At 42.2% G+C, this 19,783-nt stretch overlaps 1 protein-coding gene across 1 annotated transcript in view; it reads left to right on the top strand.

Moving 5' to 3' along the window:
• GLIS1 (GLIS family zinc finger 1) overlaps positions 1–19,783 on the top strand; it is a 179,542-nt gene that overhangs the window by 136,382 nt on the left and 23,377 nt on the right. Inside the window, exons 5-7 of the mRNA XM_077785349.1 lie at positions 9,181–9,342; positions 12,434–12,544; positions 15,373–15,505. Coding sequence (XP_077641475.1) covers positions 9,181–9,342; positions 12,434–12,544; positions 15,373–15,505 — 406 coding nt within the window. The remainder of the gene's footprint in view (positions 1–9,180; positions 9,343–12,433; positions 12,545–15,372; positions 15,506–19,783) is intronic.

Consider the following 19,783-nt stretch of genomic DNA (forward strand, 5'->3'; position numbering starts at 1 on the left):
ATAGTGCTGTTTTGGAAGACAAATAATAAAAAGTACAAGCATTTTTACCCAAGAGCTCCTCGGATTGGCCCAGCATGGCACAGAAAGAGCAGGAGCCCATCTGAGCACTGAAAGTCCCCCTGGCTTTTCTACTCCACTGCCAAGAACAGCCTTGGAGAAGATTGAGAAGATTGTGTGTTGTCCTCATTGCTTTGTGCAGATTCATCCAGTGTTGGCAAGTTGATGTCGTTTGTCAGTTTGCAGGGAAACTTTACTCTTCTGAGCTGAATTTCAAGTTAAAATAACAACTTGAGATAAAAGCTCCATTATGTGCTTGTGGAAATGAGCACAGGTAGGGTATAAAAAGGACAGTAGGTTTTAAGATTAAAAAAATCCATCCTAACTAAAATGGGAGAAAACCCCAGCAATAAAAATTCCTGACTTTGTGAAGAATTTAGTAGGAAAATGAACAAGCTGTGTTGAACCACGTACCAAAAGTTGTATTTGCAACAAAAAACCTACATTGATGGGCAGAGTTACCTTGCTGCTATTTTTCACCTTTCCTAAGAGAATTTGCTTGTGCCAGAGTAGTTTAGTCAGCTGCAGCCAGCGATTTCCCACTGTAGATCAGATTTCATCCTCAGGATCCTCCTCTTGTTTGATCTGCCAAGGGCAGGAGCCACTTCGTAAGCTGTGATGACATGTGACAAGCTATGACTGTAAAACATATTTATTTATTAGTCTTGACAAAGGTAGGAGCTGGGTTTTCTAGAATTATAAAAAAATAGGAGTCCAGGGGGAAATGAGTGGGAAGTTAGGATGGACACTCACTGTTGCCAGATGACACTGTGTTTGTGACACACAGGTTTGTCACACGCTGGACTCAGACCTTCCTGTGACTGGGGACAGACACAGCACAGACCTAACGCAGGCTGCTCTGTCTGAGGTGCACTGGAAAATCCTCCTGTTCCTAGACACACTCTTGGCATGTTACAAAGGCAGACTGGACTATGAGAGGATCTTTTTGTTCCTTTACTGGTTCATTAAAAATAAAGGAAAATATGAAATAAAGAGGGAAGCTTTTCATTTTGGTTTTTTCCATGTGTTTGTTAGTGAATACATTCAGAGTATTTCAATAGTGTCTGATGCCAGTATAACAGCTTAAGACTGTTTGCTTAATTCCTGAATGTACGCATTGTTTTTAGCAAACATTCTTAATTTATGTTTGTCCTGCCTCTCTTCCAATCTCCCATTGGATTCAGAATGCAAACCAGCACAGGCAGCTTCTCTGCTGTCCTCTTTGCAGATGTCTGTCCCAGACCCAGGGGTGAGAAGTGCCCTGTGCTGGGCACAGAAGGGTTGCTGAGTTCCCCAGCGTGCTGAATGTCCTATGCTGAAAGAGAGCGCTCAACACATCACAGGAACAGCTTACAGAAGCAGGGTGTGTAATTTTTAATAACTGGGATAAAAACCCTCAGTGACATCTTTAAAATATAAATGCCTTTTCTTGTTTCTTTTATTTCTTTGTCCCCCCTTATTTTGCCTTTTCATCTCTTCTCCTTTCAATTCCATTAAGCTTCATTGTACAATAATGTATCGCAGTGGACTTTTTTCAATTATGTTTTTGATTTTTTCCTCCTTGTTACTATAAAACTCCAGATGTTTTGAGACTTCATGGTTCTCTGGATTATTTTTTCCTTTATTTTAATCTTCTTTTGTAACATGCCACACATGTGGTATTTTGGCCTTTTAAGATGCTAGGCTATGCTAATCAGCCATAAGTTTTGGGGTAGGATTCTTTCTTTTCTTTTTATAACTACTTTTTTCCCCCCTTCTTTCTGCAGTTGTCTCTTTAATTATTTTCTTTTTTCTATTTGTTTTATTTTTTGTTAGCCCAGCTGGTTAGTCCACATCAATAGTAATGGATTCTCCCTTTGCTCTGAGGCTGCATTCTTTATGTTAAGCAAATTAATTCTTCACTCCAAACTTTCCAACTCTCACACACAAGTAGATGATGAGCACCTTTTTCACCTTGCTTGTCAAGACAGAACTGTTTGCACTCAAATTGCCCCCCCCAGACCAAGAGCACAGACTGTTCTTTCAAGATTGAGATGGGTGCAAATAGATTCTAGTTTGGATGCAAACTGGAATGGAAATGTTTCCTTGGAAATTCAAACAATGAATTACTGATCCAGAGAAACAAGTTTTTGAAGTACATATAGGAAACTATACTTTTTATTAAAAAAAAATCTAAAAATACTGGAGGGAAGCATTTTAATTTATTTGTGGTTCTTTGCTGGCATGGATGGAGAGGGTTTTTAATTGATTTTGTTCAATCTTAATTTTGTCAAAACAAGCAGATCTGGCTTCAGATATTAGAACAGCAAATCTTGGACTGTGTGCTGTCCTTTAATTTCAAATAGCTTGTAAGCTATTAAAAAAATCCCAAATAGAATAGTGTCCCAGTTACATCTGAGGAAATAAAGGGACTGACATGGGGTGTCTTCTTTGTTTATTACATGACCGTATGAATTTTGCATTTTGTTCTTTAAAATGTTGCCTCATGTAATGTTATTTTTGCCTGCAAGCCATAATACTGCATTCAGTCCAACTGTAATGAGGTTTCAGAAAATTGTTTGCTTTCCAAATGACATATTTAGCAAAACCTTATGGCAAAATCTGTGGCTGTCAAGCTGCTGATAGTAAAATATTCCCAACTTTCCTGGTTCGTTCTCATATGTTGCAGCAAACAAATGCAACTACCCCTGTTTTGACAAATGTTTATACTTCTTCCTGATTAAAGAAGGATTACTAAAAAGAGTTTTAATACTAGAAATCAGGTCTTGTGAAAAGGATAGGATGCTCTGATAACTTCCCAGATATTTTGGGTTTGCTGGAAAATACATTGAACGTTCTTTTGCTCACTGAAGTGTGTGACCTACTGGCACTAGAAGAAATAAATATATGAATATTCCAGTGCTGGAAGGAACATTTGCCCTGTGTAGGGGATGCTGGCGGGCAGGTGGCTGGGTCTGCAGTCAGAGGGGTCTCTTTGTGTGGGAGTCACCTCGTGGGCAGAGTCAGACCTGGTCACTCTCTGAAACTCAACAGCTTAAAGGAGTTCTTCATGGGCCAGGTCTGCATTCCTCATGGATCCATCACTCCTGGTACTGCCCGAGGGGGTTCAGGAATGCAGGCTCAGGGGCTTATAAAATTCATAAAATTGAAATAAAAGGGACAGCCCAAAGTCTCATTTAAGTCAGAGAGGTTCAAGCACCTCCTCCAGGGATTCTCAGTGTATTAGTATTTCCCAGTTTCATGGTAATTAGGAAATACGCAATCTGTCTTAACAGCATAAAGAAAAATGAACTATTGGTGGACAGTGTGTGGATGTCAAATGGTTGACCACAACTACCCTAAACCCCTACAATGTGAAGGATGAATTGCATTTATACTGTGGCTCACTTTCCTTCCTTCTTCCTGTTCCGAACTTTTTAAGCTTCTCTTCTCTTACACACCAGCAGCTGTACAATACTCTGGCTAAAGCCCTAAATGCTCTATTTAAAGACAGATAATTAAAAGTACAAGCATTTTTGCCCAGGACTCAAATGAAATAGAATGTAGTGTCACTTTGTAAAGATATATTGTACAAGCTTCAGTAATAAAACCAAACCCAGAAATTGGCAAGTCTTTTTATGTTACAGTTACCTTCCACTGTATTGTAATCACAAAGGAAAAAAAAAAAAAACAGCTTCAACAATTTAAATCTGTAAGTTTGAGTCTGGCTAAATAAATTGGGATTCTTCAGTATGTTAAAGTCTCTCTCCTATGGGTGACTTTTTATGTACTCAAATAATTCTGTTGAGTTTAGTAAAACTCCTTGTATGAGCCGTTACTCGTGCACAACTATTTGCAGGATCAGGGCTTTGCATTGTAGCTACAACAGCGAATTAAACATTAATCTAATCAGGAGTTAGCTGGGAAAAACAAAGCACCAAAGCAGATACTTTGATTGTGGCGTGGGGTGGAACAATTCAAGTGTTTTAAGTTCCTGAGGTTCATAACAGTTCGGAGCCCTGTGTGCTTCCAGCCACGGCCCCAACATTGGCCTCAGTGTGCTGTTAAACATTGATGCTATTTAAAGAGTGGTGTGGCTGTTCCCTCCCCTCCAGAAGGGATACACAGCCTCACAGGATCCTTTTTCTCACAGTGTGTTTTTCAGTAAAACTTTCCCAATTTTGTAATCAGTTGGGAAGAAAGAACATTTCACAATGTTCATAAGGCTCATGGATGTTTTGACCAGACATCAGATTTCCTATTGATAGCATTAAATGCTTTGGAATGAAATGTTTTGGGTTTTCCATCTGTAGGCTGTCTGAGATGTCAGCAGCCAATATGACCTGCTCTTTCCCTTTTAGGTCTATAAATAAAAGGCAGCTTGTTTAACTGATCTTGCAGCAGAGAGCAGAGGTGTATATTAATGAGCTTGCTCTAATGGCACACTGGACCTATTTAGCACTATGACTGTGAAGGCTTCTCTTTTTCAGTCATAACTCATTTCCTAAGAAAATGTCAGTTACTGCTTCACCCTATGGTCTGAGCTGGTTAGTTTATAGTTTATTTCTTCTGATCTGTACCACTGACAGATATGCTAGACATGACCGTGATTAAATACGCTTACGAAAATGGTAAACATTTGATAATATAAACCCCCTTGGGAACATGCTGTTATTTCTGCATGGCAGCATTCTCAGGTGCATTCAAAGTATAATCTGGAAGCAAAGAAAAAACATTTTAAGCAATTACAGTTATTAGATTAAACTGTTTTGTTGGGAAAATTGTGATGCGTTTAGATCACTGTGAGATAATTCAGTGTTTTTATAAATATGACTTTTGAATGTATGATATTGCAACAGCGACACTGCAGTGAGATTTTAGTGTGAAATGAAAATAAAATATGTATTTCCATATGTTAACAAACTAGTTTAGTCCCATAAATTTCTACAAGGTACTTTTTCCTGGTAGAAGCCCTGTTCTGAAAGCAGCAGTAGTTATAAAACCCAATAACTGCATTGTGTTCTTCCTGTAATCATGTGGCATTGTTTTGTGTCTGTGCTTGGGTGTGCACAGCATTAACAATCTCACAGCAAAGACAAAAGCAGTAATTGCAATATAATTATTATTTTTATTGATGAAACTTGTTTAAGAGCTCTGTTGACATTTACAGACTTTGAGGATCATGCAGCATTTGTTACAGTTATCCCAGGCATCAAACGTCCACAAAATGTTTAGGATTGTAGGATTAAGCAGTGACAGATTGGGGCCAGATGTCTGGGAGATCCTGTAAGTGGCCTTCTCAGTGGATAAAATAGCTCTTGCCATCCTGAAACTCTTTCAAAAGTGAACATTTGTTCTTTGTAGTCGAAGCTGAGACACTTGTGGGATGGCTGGATCTTCCTAGAGGGTATTTAAGAAGGAGAATGAGACACCCACTTTTCCTAGAGTAGTTTTATATAGTGTAAATGTAAATGTTAATAAACTCCAAGTAGTAAGAGTAGGTGGAAGGGTTAAAAGAGTTGGTGAGTAGCAGTTAAACCCAAGAACTACCTTACAAAATTGTGTTAACAGCAGCCCAGTTGAAGTTGTTGCACCACTTCAGGGAAGCTGTTTCCATATGTGCACTTTTGTTGGGGCAAACTGTGAGAGATACAATCAGCAGATCCAGAAATCAGAGAGCTGAAAAAGGTGTCCTTCAAAGTGAACTCTTCCTGCAGCTCTGAGTGGATTCTCAGTCCCACCCTGCTCAGCTCTTTGCACCAACTCCATTCCTCTCTTCCTTTGAGACCTTTCCTCTTCAGCTTCCTCTCATCACTTCTGGCAAGGTTCTTGTCCCCAGTGCTTTTCTCTTGAACAGAATTACTATTTCACCAACCCAGCCTTTGCCAGCTTGAAAATCTGAGTACTGCAGTCACCTCATTCTCTTTGCTGGTGTATTTTTCCACCTGACATGTTTATCCTGAGTTTATCACAGCATTGGGACCATCCCATTGTCTGTTACCTAGTTTAATAGACTTGGGTAATACAAATACTGTGAACTAGGAAATAATAACATAACTAAGAAAAGCTCTGAATGTCATAACATAAATAAGAAAAGCATATGTGGTGATGGAGGAACCTTACTGCTGAAGGCATTGGACATTCTTACCAAGAAAAGGCAGCTGACACAGAGGAAGGGTCTGTAAATAAGACCATATTTGTTTGAGTGTTGCTGCTAACACTACATCTCTGAGTATTTCTGGTAGGGCCTGCTCCTTCTCTCCCTGAAGTGTCGATCCAGCAAACTCTTAAACATATGTGCTTTCATGTGTTTTAAATTAAGCTTGTGTTTAGATGCTTTAGGACATTTGCTGTTGGAATTTTTGCTACTGGCATCGATGAGAGTGGAGCTGGACCTTTAATGAGTTTGGAGTATTCTGCATGCCTTGCTACTTCTCATTGAGCTCTAGGTATGGAACTGAAGACTGGTATAATCCCTTAGAAATCATTCTGAGGGTCAAGATCCTTCTCTCTAAATTGGAGAGAGGTGGATTTGATGGCTGGAGTGCTCAGTGGATGAGGAATGATAGTAACATCCAGAGTGGTGGGAGACTCAGTGTTCAGATGGGACATTGGTGACAGGTGGTGTCCCTTGGGGGTCTGTAGTGGGACCAAGTGCACGCTCAGCAGATTTTCAGGTGACACCAAGCTGAGTGGTGCAGTGACACTCCTGAGGGATGAGGTGGCATCCAGAGGCGCCTGGACAAGCTGCAGAAGTGGCCCATGGGGTGTCAATAAAGCCAAGTCCAGGTCCTGCAGCTGGTCCAGGGCAACCCCTGGTATCAACACAGGCTGGGGGATGAAAGAACACAAAAATGTTCCAAGGGATGGAACACCTTTTCTGAGAAGAAAAGCTGAGAGAGTTGGGCTTGTTCAGCCTGGAGAAGGCTTCCAGGGAGACTTAGTGCAGCCTCTCAGTGCTTGAAGGTGACCTGCAAGAGAGATGAAAAGGATAGTACTTCAAAGGGATGCCACACTGTGGGCACACTAATCAAAGGAGGCTGGAAAGGAGGAAGATTGGGAACGAAAAGGAAAAAAGTGAAGTTTAGGACCTCAGAGCATTCACTCAACTTCATGGAATGTCCTATGAGAAGTATGAATTTGCTGAACACTGCTCTATTTTTCATAGACTTAAGCAATTTTGCACATTTCAAATTGCTCCATCCTGAATCTTAGTCAGATTTTTAGTGATGACTATGAAGAAAGTTTGTCTCTTTTGAAGCCTTGGTGGCTTTGGTCTTTTCTGAACCCCCCCGCCTCCTTAGACCAGCTCAGGTGTTCAGAGGTGGGCTGTGGCCAAACAAAGCTTCTGGACTCATGAACTGCATGTCTCCAGGTGATTTTGTGTATCTGTCACAATGGCTGTGATGGGAAAAGATAGGAAATACATACACATCAGGTAGTTGTCTGCACACATACCCAGTATGCCATTCAGACAGGGTACTGCTCAGGGCACTGAAATATTTATGGCAGTAAGGGCCACATTGATCCTTTGATGTGTGAGTGGCTGGGACAGGCAGAGGAGTGCCAGAAACCCCTCTGCTGTAGTGTGCAGAGCTGATCTGCATCCAGTGCCAGGACACAGCCTGCAACGTGAAGTGCTGGCTCAGGAATCACTTTGGTTGCTCTGCTGAGGTATTTAGAAAACACACTGGGATGAGGAGAATGTGGTGGGCCTTCCTCCATCACCTTTGGCAGGGTGGTGACTTCTGTGATGCCATCTGAGGAGCCACAGGTTCCTGGAAAGCTGCTGAACAAAATCTTGACTCAGCAAAAGGAAGTGACAAAGCATTTGCTGATTTTGTGAGAGTCAGGATTTCACTATTTGTGAGCAAGAATCATATAAAAAGTTGTGGCTTCTGGAAAAAGTGGTTGGAACAGATTGCTCAGAGAAGCTGTGCCTGCCCCATCCCTGGAATTGGTCAAGGCCAGGTTGCACAGAGCTTGGAGCAACCTGGGACAGTGGCAGGTGTCCCTTGCTCACAGCAGGGCTTGGAACTAGGTGACCCTTAAGGTCCCTTTCAAACCATTCTGTGAAGATACACCTACTATATTTCAGAATTGCTCTTAGTGTTGATAGGAAGGTGGATTGAGTTGTGTTTTTCAAATACTTTCCTTGAGATCACAAATCCTTGAGGAACCAGGTTTTTATCTGTGTAGAGGCACAGATGTACAGTGCCATGAAACAGCAATATGTGCAGAGTGGGCAAAAAAATGCATTCCATCACTTCAGTATTTGAACATGTGCAAGTATCTGAGTGCATTTTGTGGGTGTGCAGGTGCACAAATGTGCACACACAAGTATTTGTGCTCACCTGGGAGAGCTCCCATCCTACAGACAGTGCCTCCACTGCCTGTTGTCTGTAACACTGAAACTTCAATGCAAAACACCCTTCCCTTGGCCTAGTAGCTGGAAATTTTACTTATCTATTTATTCAGATTTAATTTGAAACAACGACTTCTGTTATGAAGGGTATGCAGCATTTTATTGCAGCTCCCTAACGAAACGGGTGCTTAAGAAGTCAGAATTGCTCAGGTTACTGCTTATATAAATGTTGAGAACAGCTCTGAATGATACAGCTAGTGAAGAAAAGGGTGCAGAATAACAGCAGAGTTCCTTTGGATTGATCTTCAAATGGATCAGGTCTTCCTGTAATAGTCTGTGCTCATCTGCTCCAGCGTATAGTATTTCAGACACCTGAAACCAGGTTCTAACCCGCCAGCTTCTCTTACTCTCTGTCTGTAGCAGCTAATTGTTACTGCCCACAGTGGTTCCTGTGCCAGTTAACATCCCAGAGGACTCCTCAGAACACTTGTTCTTTCTTTAAATTTTCTGCTCTGACATTGTGTTTTTAGGTGTTCAGCTCAGACAGAATGTGTGAGATATTTATAACCCTTGTATTATTACTGAGCTGCACACCGTGTCTTCAGTGACAGATTAAATGGATAGCACAATATGTTGTGTTTCATCCATAAATTTCAACAGATGTTTGAATGTTGGTTGATTTATTGCATGTCCAACTTGGTTCTTACACTCTCCTCATTGTGGCTGCACGTGGTTTATTTAATAGAACCTTACAATGATTTTTTTATGACGTTTTTCAGTTTGAAGGGTGCAACAAGGCATTTTCTAGGCTTGAGAACCTCAAGATTCACCTTCGGAGTCATACTGGGGAGAAGCCATACCTGTGTCAGCATCCTGGCTGCCAGAAAGCTTTCAGCAACTCCAGCGACCGGGCGAAGCACCAGCGGACACACCTGGATACCGTAAGCATGATTTCATACTGGGAGCTGCTCCGAGTTTTCCAGTGCTCCTGGTACACAATCGGTTCTGCCACTGCAGGGGGACTTGGCCTTTTCATGAGGAGAGTCTTAGAAAACTCAGCTATGAGCAAGTGTGTTCGGTTTTGAACTGTATGTGCTTTTAGAAGTGAAAAAGTCTTGATCACAGAGAGGCAATTATGTAGTGTTACTCATGCCGAGGAGTGAGTTACTCAGCAAACTCTGCCATTGTTCCTGTTCCAGTAAGAGCAGGCAGCAGCTCAAAAAGGTGTAGCTGAGTGAAAGCTGAGTCACTGCTGCTGCACCAAATGTGTCATTGTCCCACTTCCTGTCCCCTTCAGTGAGTGTTCTGAGTGAAGGCAAAAGCTGTTCAGACTTCTCAGTGTAAGGTACACGCACCTCAGTTTTGGACAGTAATTTTGTAAAAAGTGAAAATAAACCTGTCTCATAACTCTGTGGAATGGGTCAGAATTACTGTGAGAAACACACCCTTTTATTCTCTACAGCTGGTAGATTTGGCTTGACTCTGCAGCTCTTCTCACTTGTCTCACAGAGAGGATGGGAGCCTGTCAAGTGTCTTGGGCTCTACTGAAATGAAATCACCAGGTCATGGGGATAGAAAGCAATGAGACAGCTTTGCAGATCAGTCATGTCCTCAGCATAAAACTTGTAAAGAATAACAGGCAGAGTTGTTCCTTTGTCTTTTTCAAAGAAGCAAATATATGGTGTAGTTTGACCAAGTGTTTATGGGGCAGAACTTTTGAGTTTAATTGATATTTACTTTTAAGCAGTTACACATTTCAGACAGTGCAGCATTAAGGAATGTCTAATGTACATTATGCCTTGCAAAAACAAACAAGTAAGAGAAGCAAGTCAGTCACATTTTCCAAACCAAAGCACACTTAAAATAACAATGTTTTATTTATTTGAAAGTCGACCTGAGATATTTGAATTTGTAATTTTCATCTCTTTTGAAAGTGGATATACTAAATTGCATGCAGTTTTTAAATGTTACTGCCTGAATCTAGTAGATATATATTTTTATTAGCCAAACTCACAAAGGGAATGCCATCTATTAGTTTTAAGAGAGAACTGACATGGTTAGTAAAATGAGCACAAATTCTTTGTATGTGTTGTCTGTGCAATGTTGAAGACAAATGTCTTAACTTTCTATTTTCTTCTCTTCTCCCTTTATCTCTGTCTTTATTATCTGAAATGCTCATAAATCAGGAAAAAGGTACAGTAATCATTTTCTAATAACTTTCTTAAATATCTAAAAACATCCTCTATGCTATTCCACTGCAGGTTCTCTAAAACTATTTCTGGTGTCCTGCACACAATAATTGAGTTCCACTTACTTGATTTAATTGAAGCCCTGTGGTTCAAGCTCAGAGAATTGTGTGCTTATGTGAACATGAAACATAGCAGAGCTACAGGGTGGTGCTGCTGCACCAAACAACTGCCTGGAATGTCAGAGCAAGCAGCCATGAACCTTTGTAAGGGTGATCACATTCTCATCTTGTTTCCCTATGACTGAGATGAATGATTTTATCACTAATTTGAATGACATCAGCAATTTGAAAAATACTCTGCTAGTTTTTCTGCCAAGGGATTTGTTCAAGTTTTCCATAGCTTTTTCTCAGGTGTCAGTTCTCTGTGTTCCAGACACTCTCAATAAATCTCCTTTGCCTTATAACTTTCTGGGTAGCTGCTGTGTTAGCCTGTAAGGTCATGAATTGGTGAATGATTCTATTATTCCTTCAGAAATTTCCTGCTGGCTGGACAGAGCAGCAATACTTGTCCTCTGGAGGTACTTACAAAGAAAGGGGGTTTATATAGGCTGCTTTTTCCTTACTGAGTACATTTGGAATTGGTTTTAAAGCTTCTCAATGTAGGTCACTCCACCATTTATCTTCTCCAAAGAAGAATCTGTAAATCATTTCACTTACTGGTGTATGTTAGTTTGATGGAATCCCCACTAAATCATCTGGAAGTAGGTCCTTCTCCTAGGCAGGTGCAGAACAAAGGGAACCTGTCTGTCCTCGTGGTAAAAAGGGCACATCAGCACTCCTCCAGGAGCACAGCAACTGGGTTTAAAGGACCTCACAGTCACTTCTCAGAAAACTGGTGGGATTTTTTCCCTTCTGTGCATCCTCCTTCTGAAACCAAGGGGATTAAAGAATGTGACATCAAGGTCATGGCAAACGAGTTTTCTACCTTTGAGAAGACACCAAAAGGATTTGCTAGTCCTAGTGAGAAGACTGACGTAATGTTGATGGATTAGGCAAGAAAACAGAGGGCAAAAGAATGTTCCATTCAACTTTAAAGCTTTGTGAGCTGTGCCACGCAGCACTATATTGCTGGCATTTAAGCCAGTGGTTACTTAATAAAAAGTGCCTTTGCTCATTTTGGCAGTTGCACCTTCATTTGGAGTTTGTTCTGTAACCCGGAGATAGTGTTCCATTTGTTGGGAATAGGCATAGCCACAGAAGAAATCAGTGAGGATTTCAGTCATTGGGAAGGTCCTTTCTGAGCCTCCTTTTCTGCAGGCTGAGACCCCCCAGCATCCTCAGCCACTCCTTGTTCTTCACTCTTCCCCAACCCCATTGCCCTTCTCTGGACATGCTCCAACCCCTCAATGCTTTTCTTGTTGTGAGGGGCCCAAAACTGCACCCAGGATTCGAGGTGGGGTCTCACCAGTGCCCATCAATCCTTGTAAAATGTATGTAAATCAGAACTCAAAACCAGAATGTCTTTCTTTATAATTATACTGGGTGATGCCATGATAATTTTGTTTCCTGTAAAGGCTAGGGAATAAAAAAATGCTCTCAAAACCCATTCAGTTCTACTTCACTGGCATTTAGCTCAGCCCAGTAAACCATATCCAGTGTGGCAGGGCAGAATCACTTCTGTTTGCATCGTGCCTGGTTGTGAGCTCAGACAAAAGCAAACGTGGGCCCAGCAAAGAGGGGGAAGAGCTCAGGTTCAGCACTGTGTGTGCCCGTCCTGCAGCGCTCCCTGTGCTGGCTGGGGCGGGCACAGGGGTGTGACATCTGTCCCTTTGCTCCGTCCCCAGAAGCCGTACGCCTGCCAGATTCCCGGCTGCTCCAAGCGCTACACCGACCCCAGCTCCCTGCGCAAGCACGTCAAGGCTCACTCGGCCAAAGAGCAGCAGGTGCGTAAGAAGGTAAGAGCAGGCAAGGAGTGACACGTCCCCAGAGCTCTTCAGTGCAGTCATTTTTAATTCACCTCTAATTCATATATTTTCAGATCGCTTTTTCTGCAATATCACAGACGAAAACTTAAATGGAGCTGATTTTCCTGGGTTTTAATCACTGTTGTTAAATAAACCACCTTATATATGTGTACTTTCAAAGGCTGCCACCCTCTAATTTCAGTTTTCCCCATGCTTTCCATCCTAGCATTTGTTTTCCTGTTCATCTTTTATACACAAGCCCAAATTGTGCTGTCATTCACATAAAATGTCCGTGCACCGAGTCTCTGCAATCAGCACTAACTGATGGTATTTACTAAAGTACATGTTGGTAGATCATCTAAAACACAAATGAAACTAAGCCAGGGTACAGTGGAAAGGTAGGAGGACTTGGAATAGAGAGGTGTCCTTGTGTCAGCCATGCCCCCTTCCCTCCTGCTGCTCCTCTTGTAGAGTTTTCAGCAGTTTGTCCCTTTCCCAGGACATCTGTGTGTCCCCAAATTCTCCCTGTAACACTTCTCTCTGCCAGATGTGTGCAGTCTGAGTAGCAGTTCCCAGCACATCAGTGGCCAGAGCTCTGCACACTGTGTCAGATACTCGTGGATCTCTCATTGCTTGGTGAGCTTTGTGCCTGGGAGACACACGGGCCCAGCACCATCCAGGTGTTCAAGTCTTTGCACATATCAGCTCTACTCAGAACTTTTATCTAGCCTGGCCACTGCCTAGTTTTCCAGTTTTGAATTACCAGGCCCTGTGGTTTCCCTACAGCTCTCAGCTTTAGAAGGTTCCACAGGATGTGCTCTGCATGTGTGTCCCACAGGTCACAAAATCCCAACACTTCCCTAGATTGAACTTCTGGCTCGTAATGATAGTAAGAGTCAGAGTGCCATGGCAGTAATTGATTAATTCTATGTAATTAATTCTGTGGAATGAGAGTAAGAGTCAGAAGGCCATAGCAGTAATTTGCCACAAAAAGAGGGTGACTGTGACACCAGAGTCTTCTGCAATTGCAAAATCTTTGTAAGAGGAAGGTTTCTTACATGAAATTCTCAGCAGATTGTGGAAAACAACTGTCCTCCCTATTCCAAAGAAGAGAACTTCCTGAAGCACAGAATCAATCCAGGACAAATCTGTTAGCAGCAGCTGCAAACTCAGGCTGCTTGGATGCACCAAGACATCAATATCCAGGGTTTCATATCACTTAATCTCCTGCCTTGAGGAATTTTCCTGTGTACATGTACACAACCTCATATAGACTTATCAAATCTATCTTAAAATAATGTTAGTAACTTGCCTCCCACACCTTATTTGGTAGACTAGTCTAAATCTGCACTCCTCCAGTGGTTTGAAATCATCTTCAGATTTCCTGCCTCATTTATCCATGATAACTTTATGAATACTTGATCCTGTGACTTTTTTTCCTCAAATGTAAAGGCAACTGAAAAAGTAGGAGATTTTTGGTCAGGCTGTCTTAAAAAGGATCAAAGCAAACCTGGCTGATAAAGAAACAAGAACCTCCTCTAAGTATTTAATCTAAATATATTAAAAAAAACCCACCTTTCACAACTAAATAAATCCCAGTGTTACTGAATAGCCTACTTTGGATTTCAGAGGTAGGAAAAAAGGGGAAAGACTGTTTATACTCACTTGCTCGTTTTTGGTTATAACTCAGCAAAAGCAGTTGTCTGTTGGTATCAACTTCCCAGGAGTTCTGAGTGGAAATGACCTAGCCAAGAAAGAAAAATTAACAAGCTGTTCTGCCAACATGTCTTGGTTGAGATATGCTACCAAAATGTGCCATTTCTGATGCAAAACAAAATGCCTGAGCTTAGACTTGTATCAAAGGAATCCTGAGCACTTAGTTCATGGCTTAGAGGATTAGTGCAGTGGTGATATTTGGTTGTTCTGAAAGGCTCTACAGAAACAAAACAGGAGAAAGTTAGCTGTTAATTTAGTAGTAGTTTAATTGGCTGCAGATGCACTTGTGATCCAAATGTCAGATGTTTATCTCGAGCCCACAAATGGTTGTAGAGTAGAATTCTGAGAAGGTTTGCCTGGGCCCTTTATTTAGAATACCCAAGCCCAGGGGAGATGGGTATGTGAGGCTGTACCCATAAGGACAATAACTATTTATTAATGGCTGCAGAATATGATGGCTGTTTGTGTAATGCGATCACTCTGTTATGACAAAAGCTTGGCAGCATCAGCATGTTTGAAAGAGAATTAGAAATGCTTTTCTTTCTTAATTCTCCTCTCCTGCTGTTTTTAATATGATGGACATTGTGGTTTTTGAGAGTTTGCTTCAGACCCTTTTGCCAGAGCTTTAATTTCCATGGAGCACAGCTGACACGTGAGTGGTACCTCTTCCCCATCACCGACAGCGCCTCGCTCTGCCACTTCTAATCTGATCAGCACAAACGCTTTTCTTCCCCTATCAAATGTCTCTCCAAGTGTCACAGTTACAGGGTGATGCAAACCTTTTGCCACAGAATCCAAGAAACTACAGAAAGCCTGAAAATGTGCAGTTCAATTACTCAGGAAGGTTTGAAGGAACCCAGGGTACATTATTTTTTGAAGCAAACTGGTTGTTGATGTAAGATTAGCACACTTAGCTTCAGCACTTCAGAAAAGTAAAATCATCTCTAATTACAAGTACCAAGTACAACACACATCCTTAATTACACCGAGTTCCTAAGAATGCAATTTATTCCTTCTATAGATAATCCTTAAGAAGATAAGTTAGTTATAAATAATTTGATTTTACTATGTAACACAGTGTTTCTTTTATCTTCCTCTTGTAGCTAAAGTCCTGTACTGATATTGAACAAGATGTACTCAGTGAATGCTTAGCTATCCAACAGCTCCACACACCTTCACAGCACATCCTGGACGGGAAATGTGGCAGATCTGTAGCTCCTCATGATTTAATTACAGGTAAGAATACTCCTAATAAGTGGTGCTAAATATGTCATACAAGTCATACAACAGAGGATTCAAACCAGAAAACATTTGTCACTGTGGAAGGTGGTGGAAACTCCAGACCAACAAATAAGATGAAATAATTATGTGCGTTGTTCACTAAGGTCTTGCTTATTTTGGTTTTTCAGAATTAGTCAGAGAAATAGTGCCTGTTCATTTCATGTGAAGGGGCAGCAATCCTGCTGAGAGTCTGTCTCCATCCATTTATTCTCCTTTCAAAGTGAGCCTTGGCCTGGGCTGAGTGCAGGTGCAGGAGCTGTGTTAAGTCCAGGTGGATGCTCTGGCATTGACTCCTACCAGGAGAGTTTTCTTCAGGAGCTGCAGGAAAGCTGAGGAGGCTGAGTGTTGTGATGCACTCTGCATCTTAACAAAAAATATGGTGATACATGAATGGGAGAAAACTTGAATTTGAAATGTCAAACCTTCTTCTAATAATATTTTCTAGTTTTTAATCTTTCTTTTTCTATTTTCATTCATTCTTGTGGTTTGAACAAGAGTTGGTCCTTTTCAGGGACTTTAGACATTTCTATACATTTTATAGGAAAAGAAAAAGAGACTTCCATTCTCTTATGTGGGAAATAAGATCCAGATTCAGAGTTTTTGAACCCCAGCAAAGAATCCTGAATCAGGGATGTGCATTTTGAGGTTATGTGTTAAGGCAGCACAGAGAGGCACTCCCAAAAGCCAGGAGTATAATTGTAATCTGCCTTCTGCAAGAGTCTTCTACGTTTTTTTGATTAGTCCAAATCTTCAAAACAAAAAATGCATTTTACTTAACATCTCCGATCCTCTTCTCTGTCTAGTTCAAGTTGCATTAAAATGTTGGAATGTCACTGGTGAACAGAATGGAGTAGAAAGGGAAATACCCCATCATTCTGACCCTGGGAGTCTGCACTCAGGGCTTATATGTGACTCCTTGAAAACTGGGAGAAAGCTGGAGGGATCTGGGGCTAATTTCCAGTCTCTGCCTGTGCCACCTGCTCTGAATAAGGCCTGTGAGGGCAGCAGTGGTCTGTGCTGTCCCTGTGACAGTCCCGTGTAGCAGGAGCATGGCCTGGCCTCCCCCTTCCAGGCAGGGCAGGAAAGAGCAGTGACATTTTCCTCAGAACAGGCTGCACTTCAGAACCTCAGAAACAGCCTCAGATTTCAAGTGACAACAATAAAACAGGAAAAGAGTTATTAGCTCACAGATAAACATCCCTAACCTCTCAGTGTCATTTCTGAGAATCTCTTGTGAAATGAAGGATTTTATATGTCTGTAACTCTGGCTTTGTCTGATATGATTTCTGTGCTGATTATATCAATCCATCACCAGGATGTTGTAAAAAAACTCTAAATCTTCCCTGATACTTCCATCAGGTCGCTCCATATGAGACCCCATCAATGCACAGTATGAACAAGTGCCAGGGAAAAATAAATCAAGATTTGAAAGACTGTCTTGAAGTGAAACAGAAGTTGCTTCATCTTATGTGCAGTACAATCCACAGACAAAACTGTTCCTCTGTCATTATTTAGGGCATATAAACCAAAGTGCTGATCCTTACAGAATGAAAGCATAAAGACATTCCTGCTGCCACCTATAGTCTGCAGTGATTGCACATTTGCTCTTTCAAATAAGCTGAGGTAATATTTTTTGAGAAATCAGCTATAATTCTGTCTGTAGGCTATACATGGATAAATATAGTGTATGATGTCCTCATATTCCACTTGAAATATGAAAACATTCATGGTTTGGGCTTTTGAGTTTGGTTTTTGTGTTATTTTTTTCAAAGAAACCACATTATTAATGTGCAGAGCTCTGGGCTTTAGGGATCACTTGGATTCCTGGAGAATTTCAGTTTTGTCTTTCTCCAAGTTAAAACACATTTTAAATATGTCAGGGATGAAAGCCCATCACAGAAAAAACCTGAAATATTAAAAAAGGCCTCATCCCTTGTGTCTGACTTCAAAGTAGGTAAGACAGTGAGCAGAGGAATGTTTCTACAGTCAGAGGAGCCCATTGTTTGTTGAGATCTTCCACCTTTTTCCCTCCTCCTAACTAAGATGCACCATGGCTGCACACATTAATTCTGCCTGTGGACAAGAGCTTGTATCACTCTGGTCCCACTCAGGCATTTTCTCTGGTTTTATTACTGTTTGCCTGCTCTCAGCATAAAGCTGAGGGGGAAAGGGCTGCTGGTCACAGATCTCAGAGCACTGTTTTGGCCACAGATGTTAAGGTTAAAGGCCAAGCCATTTAAAATACTGATTGATGACTTCTGTTTACAAGCTGAGATGGTCAGTGTGTGAGGAGGACCAAGGTGCACAGGCCTGGCGTGGGCTGCACTTGCAGGAGTCATTCACAGCAGCTCCAAAGCTTCTGGGTGATTTCAGGTACACAGAATATTAGTGCTCAGTGCTGTAAAAGGAAAGAAATTTTGGAAGAACTGAAAAAGGAGACTGGATTAGCAACTGCTCATCCCCCCTTGACTTGTTCATCTGTGGGGAGGGAACTGGGCTGAGGCAGCACAGGGTGTGGTGTGGATGGCTCGGGGGGATGTGGGGACAAGGGACACCACATGCCAGACTGGGTGTGAGTGGTGCTGCACAGAGATGTAGGGACAGGGGAGCTCATTGATAACAAACCCTGTGCTGGTGTTTCACCCACCCTCAGTGCAGAGGTCCAAGCAAAGGCCTTTTCCCTGAGGAAGTGTGATCAGGATGTCAAAGGACAGATCTGGGAGAGGATGTCCCCAGCTAGAAACTCTTCAAGCCCAGCAGTGGGCACTGGGTGTCCACCCCAGCAGTTCCACAGATGGGTAAATTCCTCTGCAGAGTGGTTGGGGTGGCAGAAACCAGAGCCAACAGGGATTCTGGTTCCATTTGGTTTTCTGATGTGGTGAGTTTGAGTGCAGGGATCATGTAAGGGCTGCTGCCCATACAAAGTTGTGGGGTGGTTTTTAAACATTTTCTTGCTCCTCTAGAGGATTATTCTGATTGTAGGTACTCAGCTGCTCTTGGATTTCTCCTCACCTGAAGGAACAGGCCAGGAGAGAGACATCTTCAGCATGCATTAACTGCTCAGGGCTGGGATTGAAAGATAAAACATGGAGTGGGTTTGCTGGTCACCACACTGCTAAGATGACCAGTTTTTAGGGCTTCTGAGCTTTTTGCACAAGTCACTGCTGGGCCAGCAGTGTGGGAGCCTTAGATCATGAACAGCTTGGTTTAGGTTCTGCAGTTTCCTCCAGGCTGTGCTGTCAATATACCTGAACTGGTGGTGTGGGAAATAGAGCTGAAGTGCAAAGTGACATTGAACAGTCCGGGTCAAATTTGGCTCATCTTTGAAGCCTGACAAATGAATGTATGAAAAGTGAGGATCTGAGGGAAATGGAAACTGTTTTATTATGAAATGGACTGAAGCCACCAGTGGAAAAGCATTTCCACAATGTAGCATCCTTGCTACTGACTTACTGTTACCAGAAGAAGCTTTGACAAATAAATCCTCGCATCACCTGGGAACATCTGATTTCTTAAAGCCCCTTCTGTCTGGTGTGCAGTGCAGAAAGCAAGTTGTTTTCACTGGCTGGTTGACAAATGTTCTGTCTAGCTGGAGACAGAGATGATGTGGTTCTGTTTTGTTGCTTTAGATCTGTCAGCAGCTGAGGACTCATTGTTCATGAGGGGTTTTTGACTCATCAGAAGCCCCTGAAAAAGGTGGCTGGAATCTTGCCTCAGTGGTTCTGCTCTTCAGTCACACACAGAAACAGATGCTGACATTCAGCTGTTGCTTCTTCATCCCAAGGGTGTCACACAATCCCCACAGCTCTGGATTTTCATGTTGCCTTCTGCTTGTTCCGTGTCACTGGGAGGGTTTGGGAGGGGTGCAGTCCAGAGCCCTGCCAGTGACAGGGGACAGGGCTGAGCACGGCTGGCACATGGCTCTGTCCTGGATGTGCAGCTCTGCAATGCTGAGTGGGAAAGAAGAGATGAATGGTGCAGGAGGAGAGATGGCAAAGACAGGCCCAGAGTGTGGGGTCTCTGTGCTCTAGAGCTGCACACTGGGAGCTGGTGGACCTCACTTGCTGCTCACAGCCTTCAGGTCACAGTGTGAGTGGCAGTTCTGGTCCTCATCCATGTGCACATTCCCGGGAGGGTGGGACAGCACTGTGGCAGATGTGTTGTGGGCAAAACTTGAAGATGAGAAAGGCAGAAAAACTAGGAAGAGAAGGACAAGGACTAGACTCTTCCCAG

The sequence above is a fragment of the Lonchura striata genome, chromosome 9 (genome assembly GCF_046129695.1).
Source record: "Lonchura striata isolate bLonStr1 chromosome 9, bLonStr1.mat, whole genome shotgun sequence".
In the NCBI taxonomy this organism is placed as follows: Eukaryota; Metazoa; Chordata; class Aves; order Passeriformes; family Estrildidae; genus Lonchura; species Lonchura striata.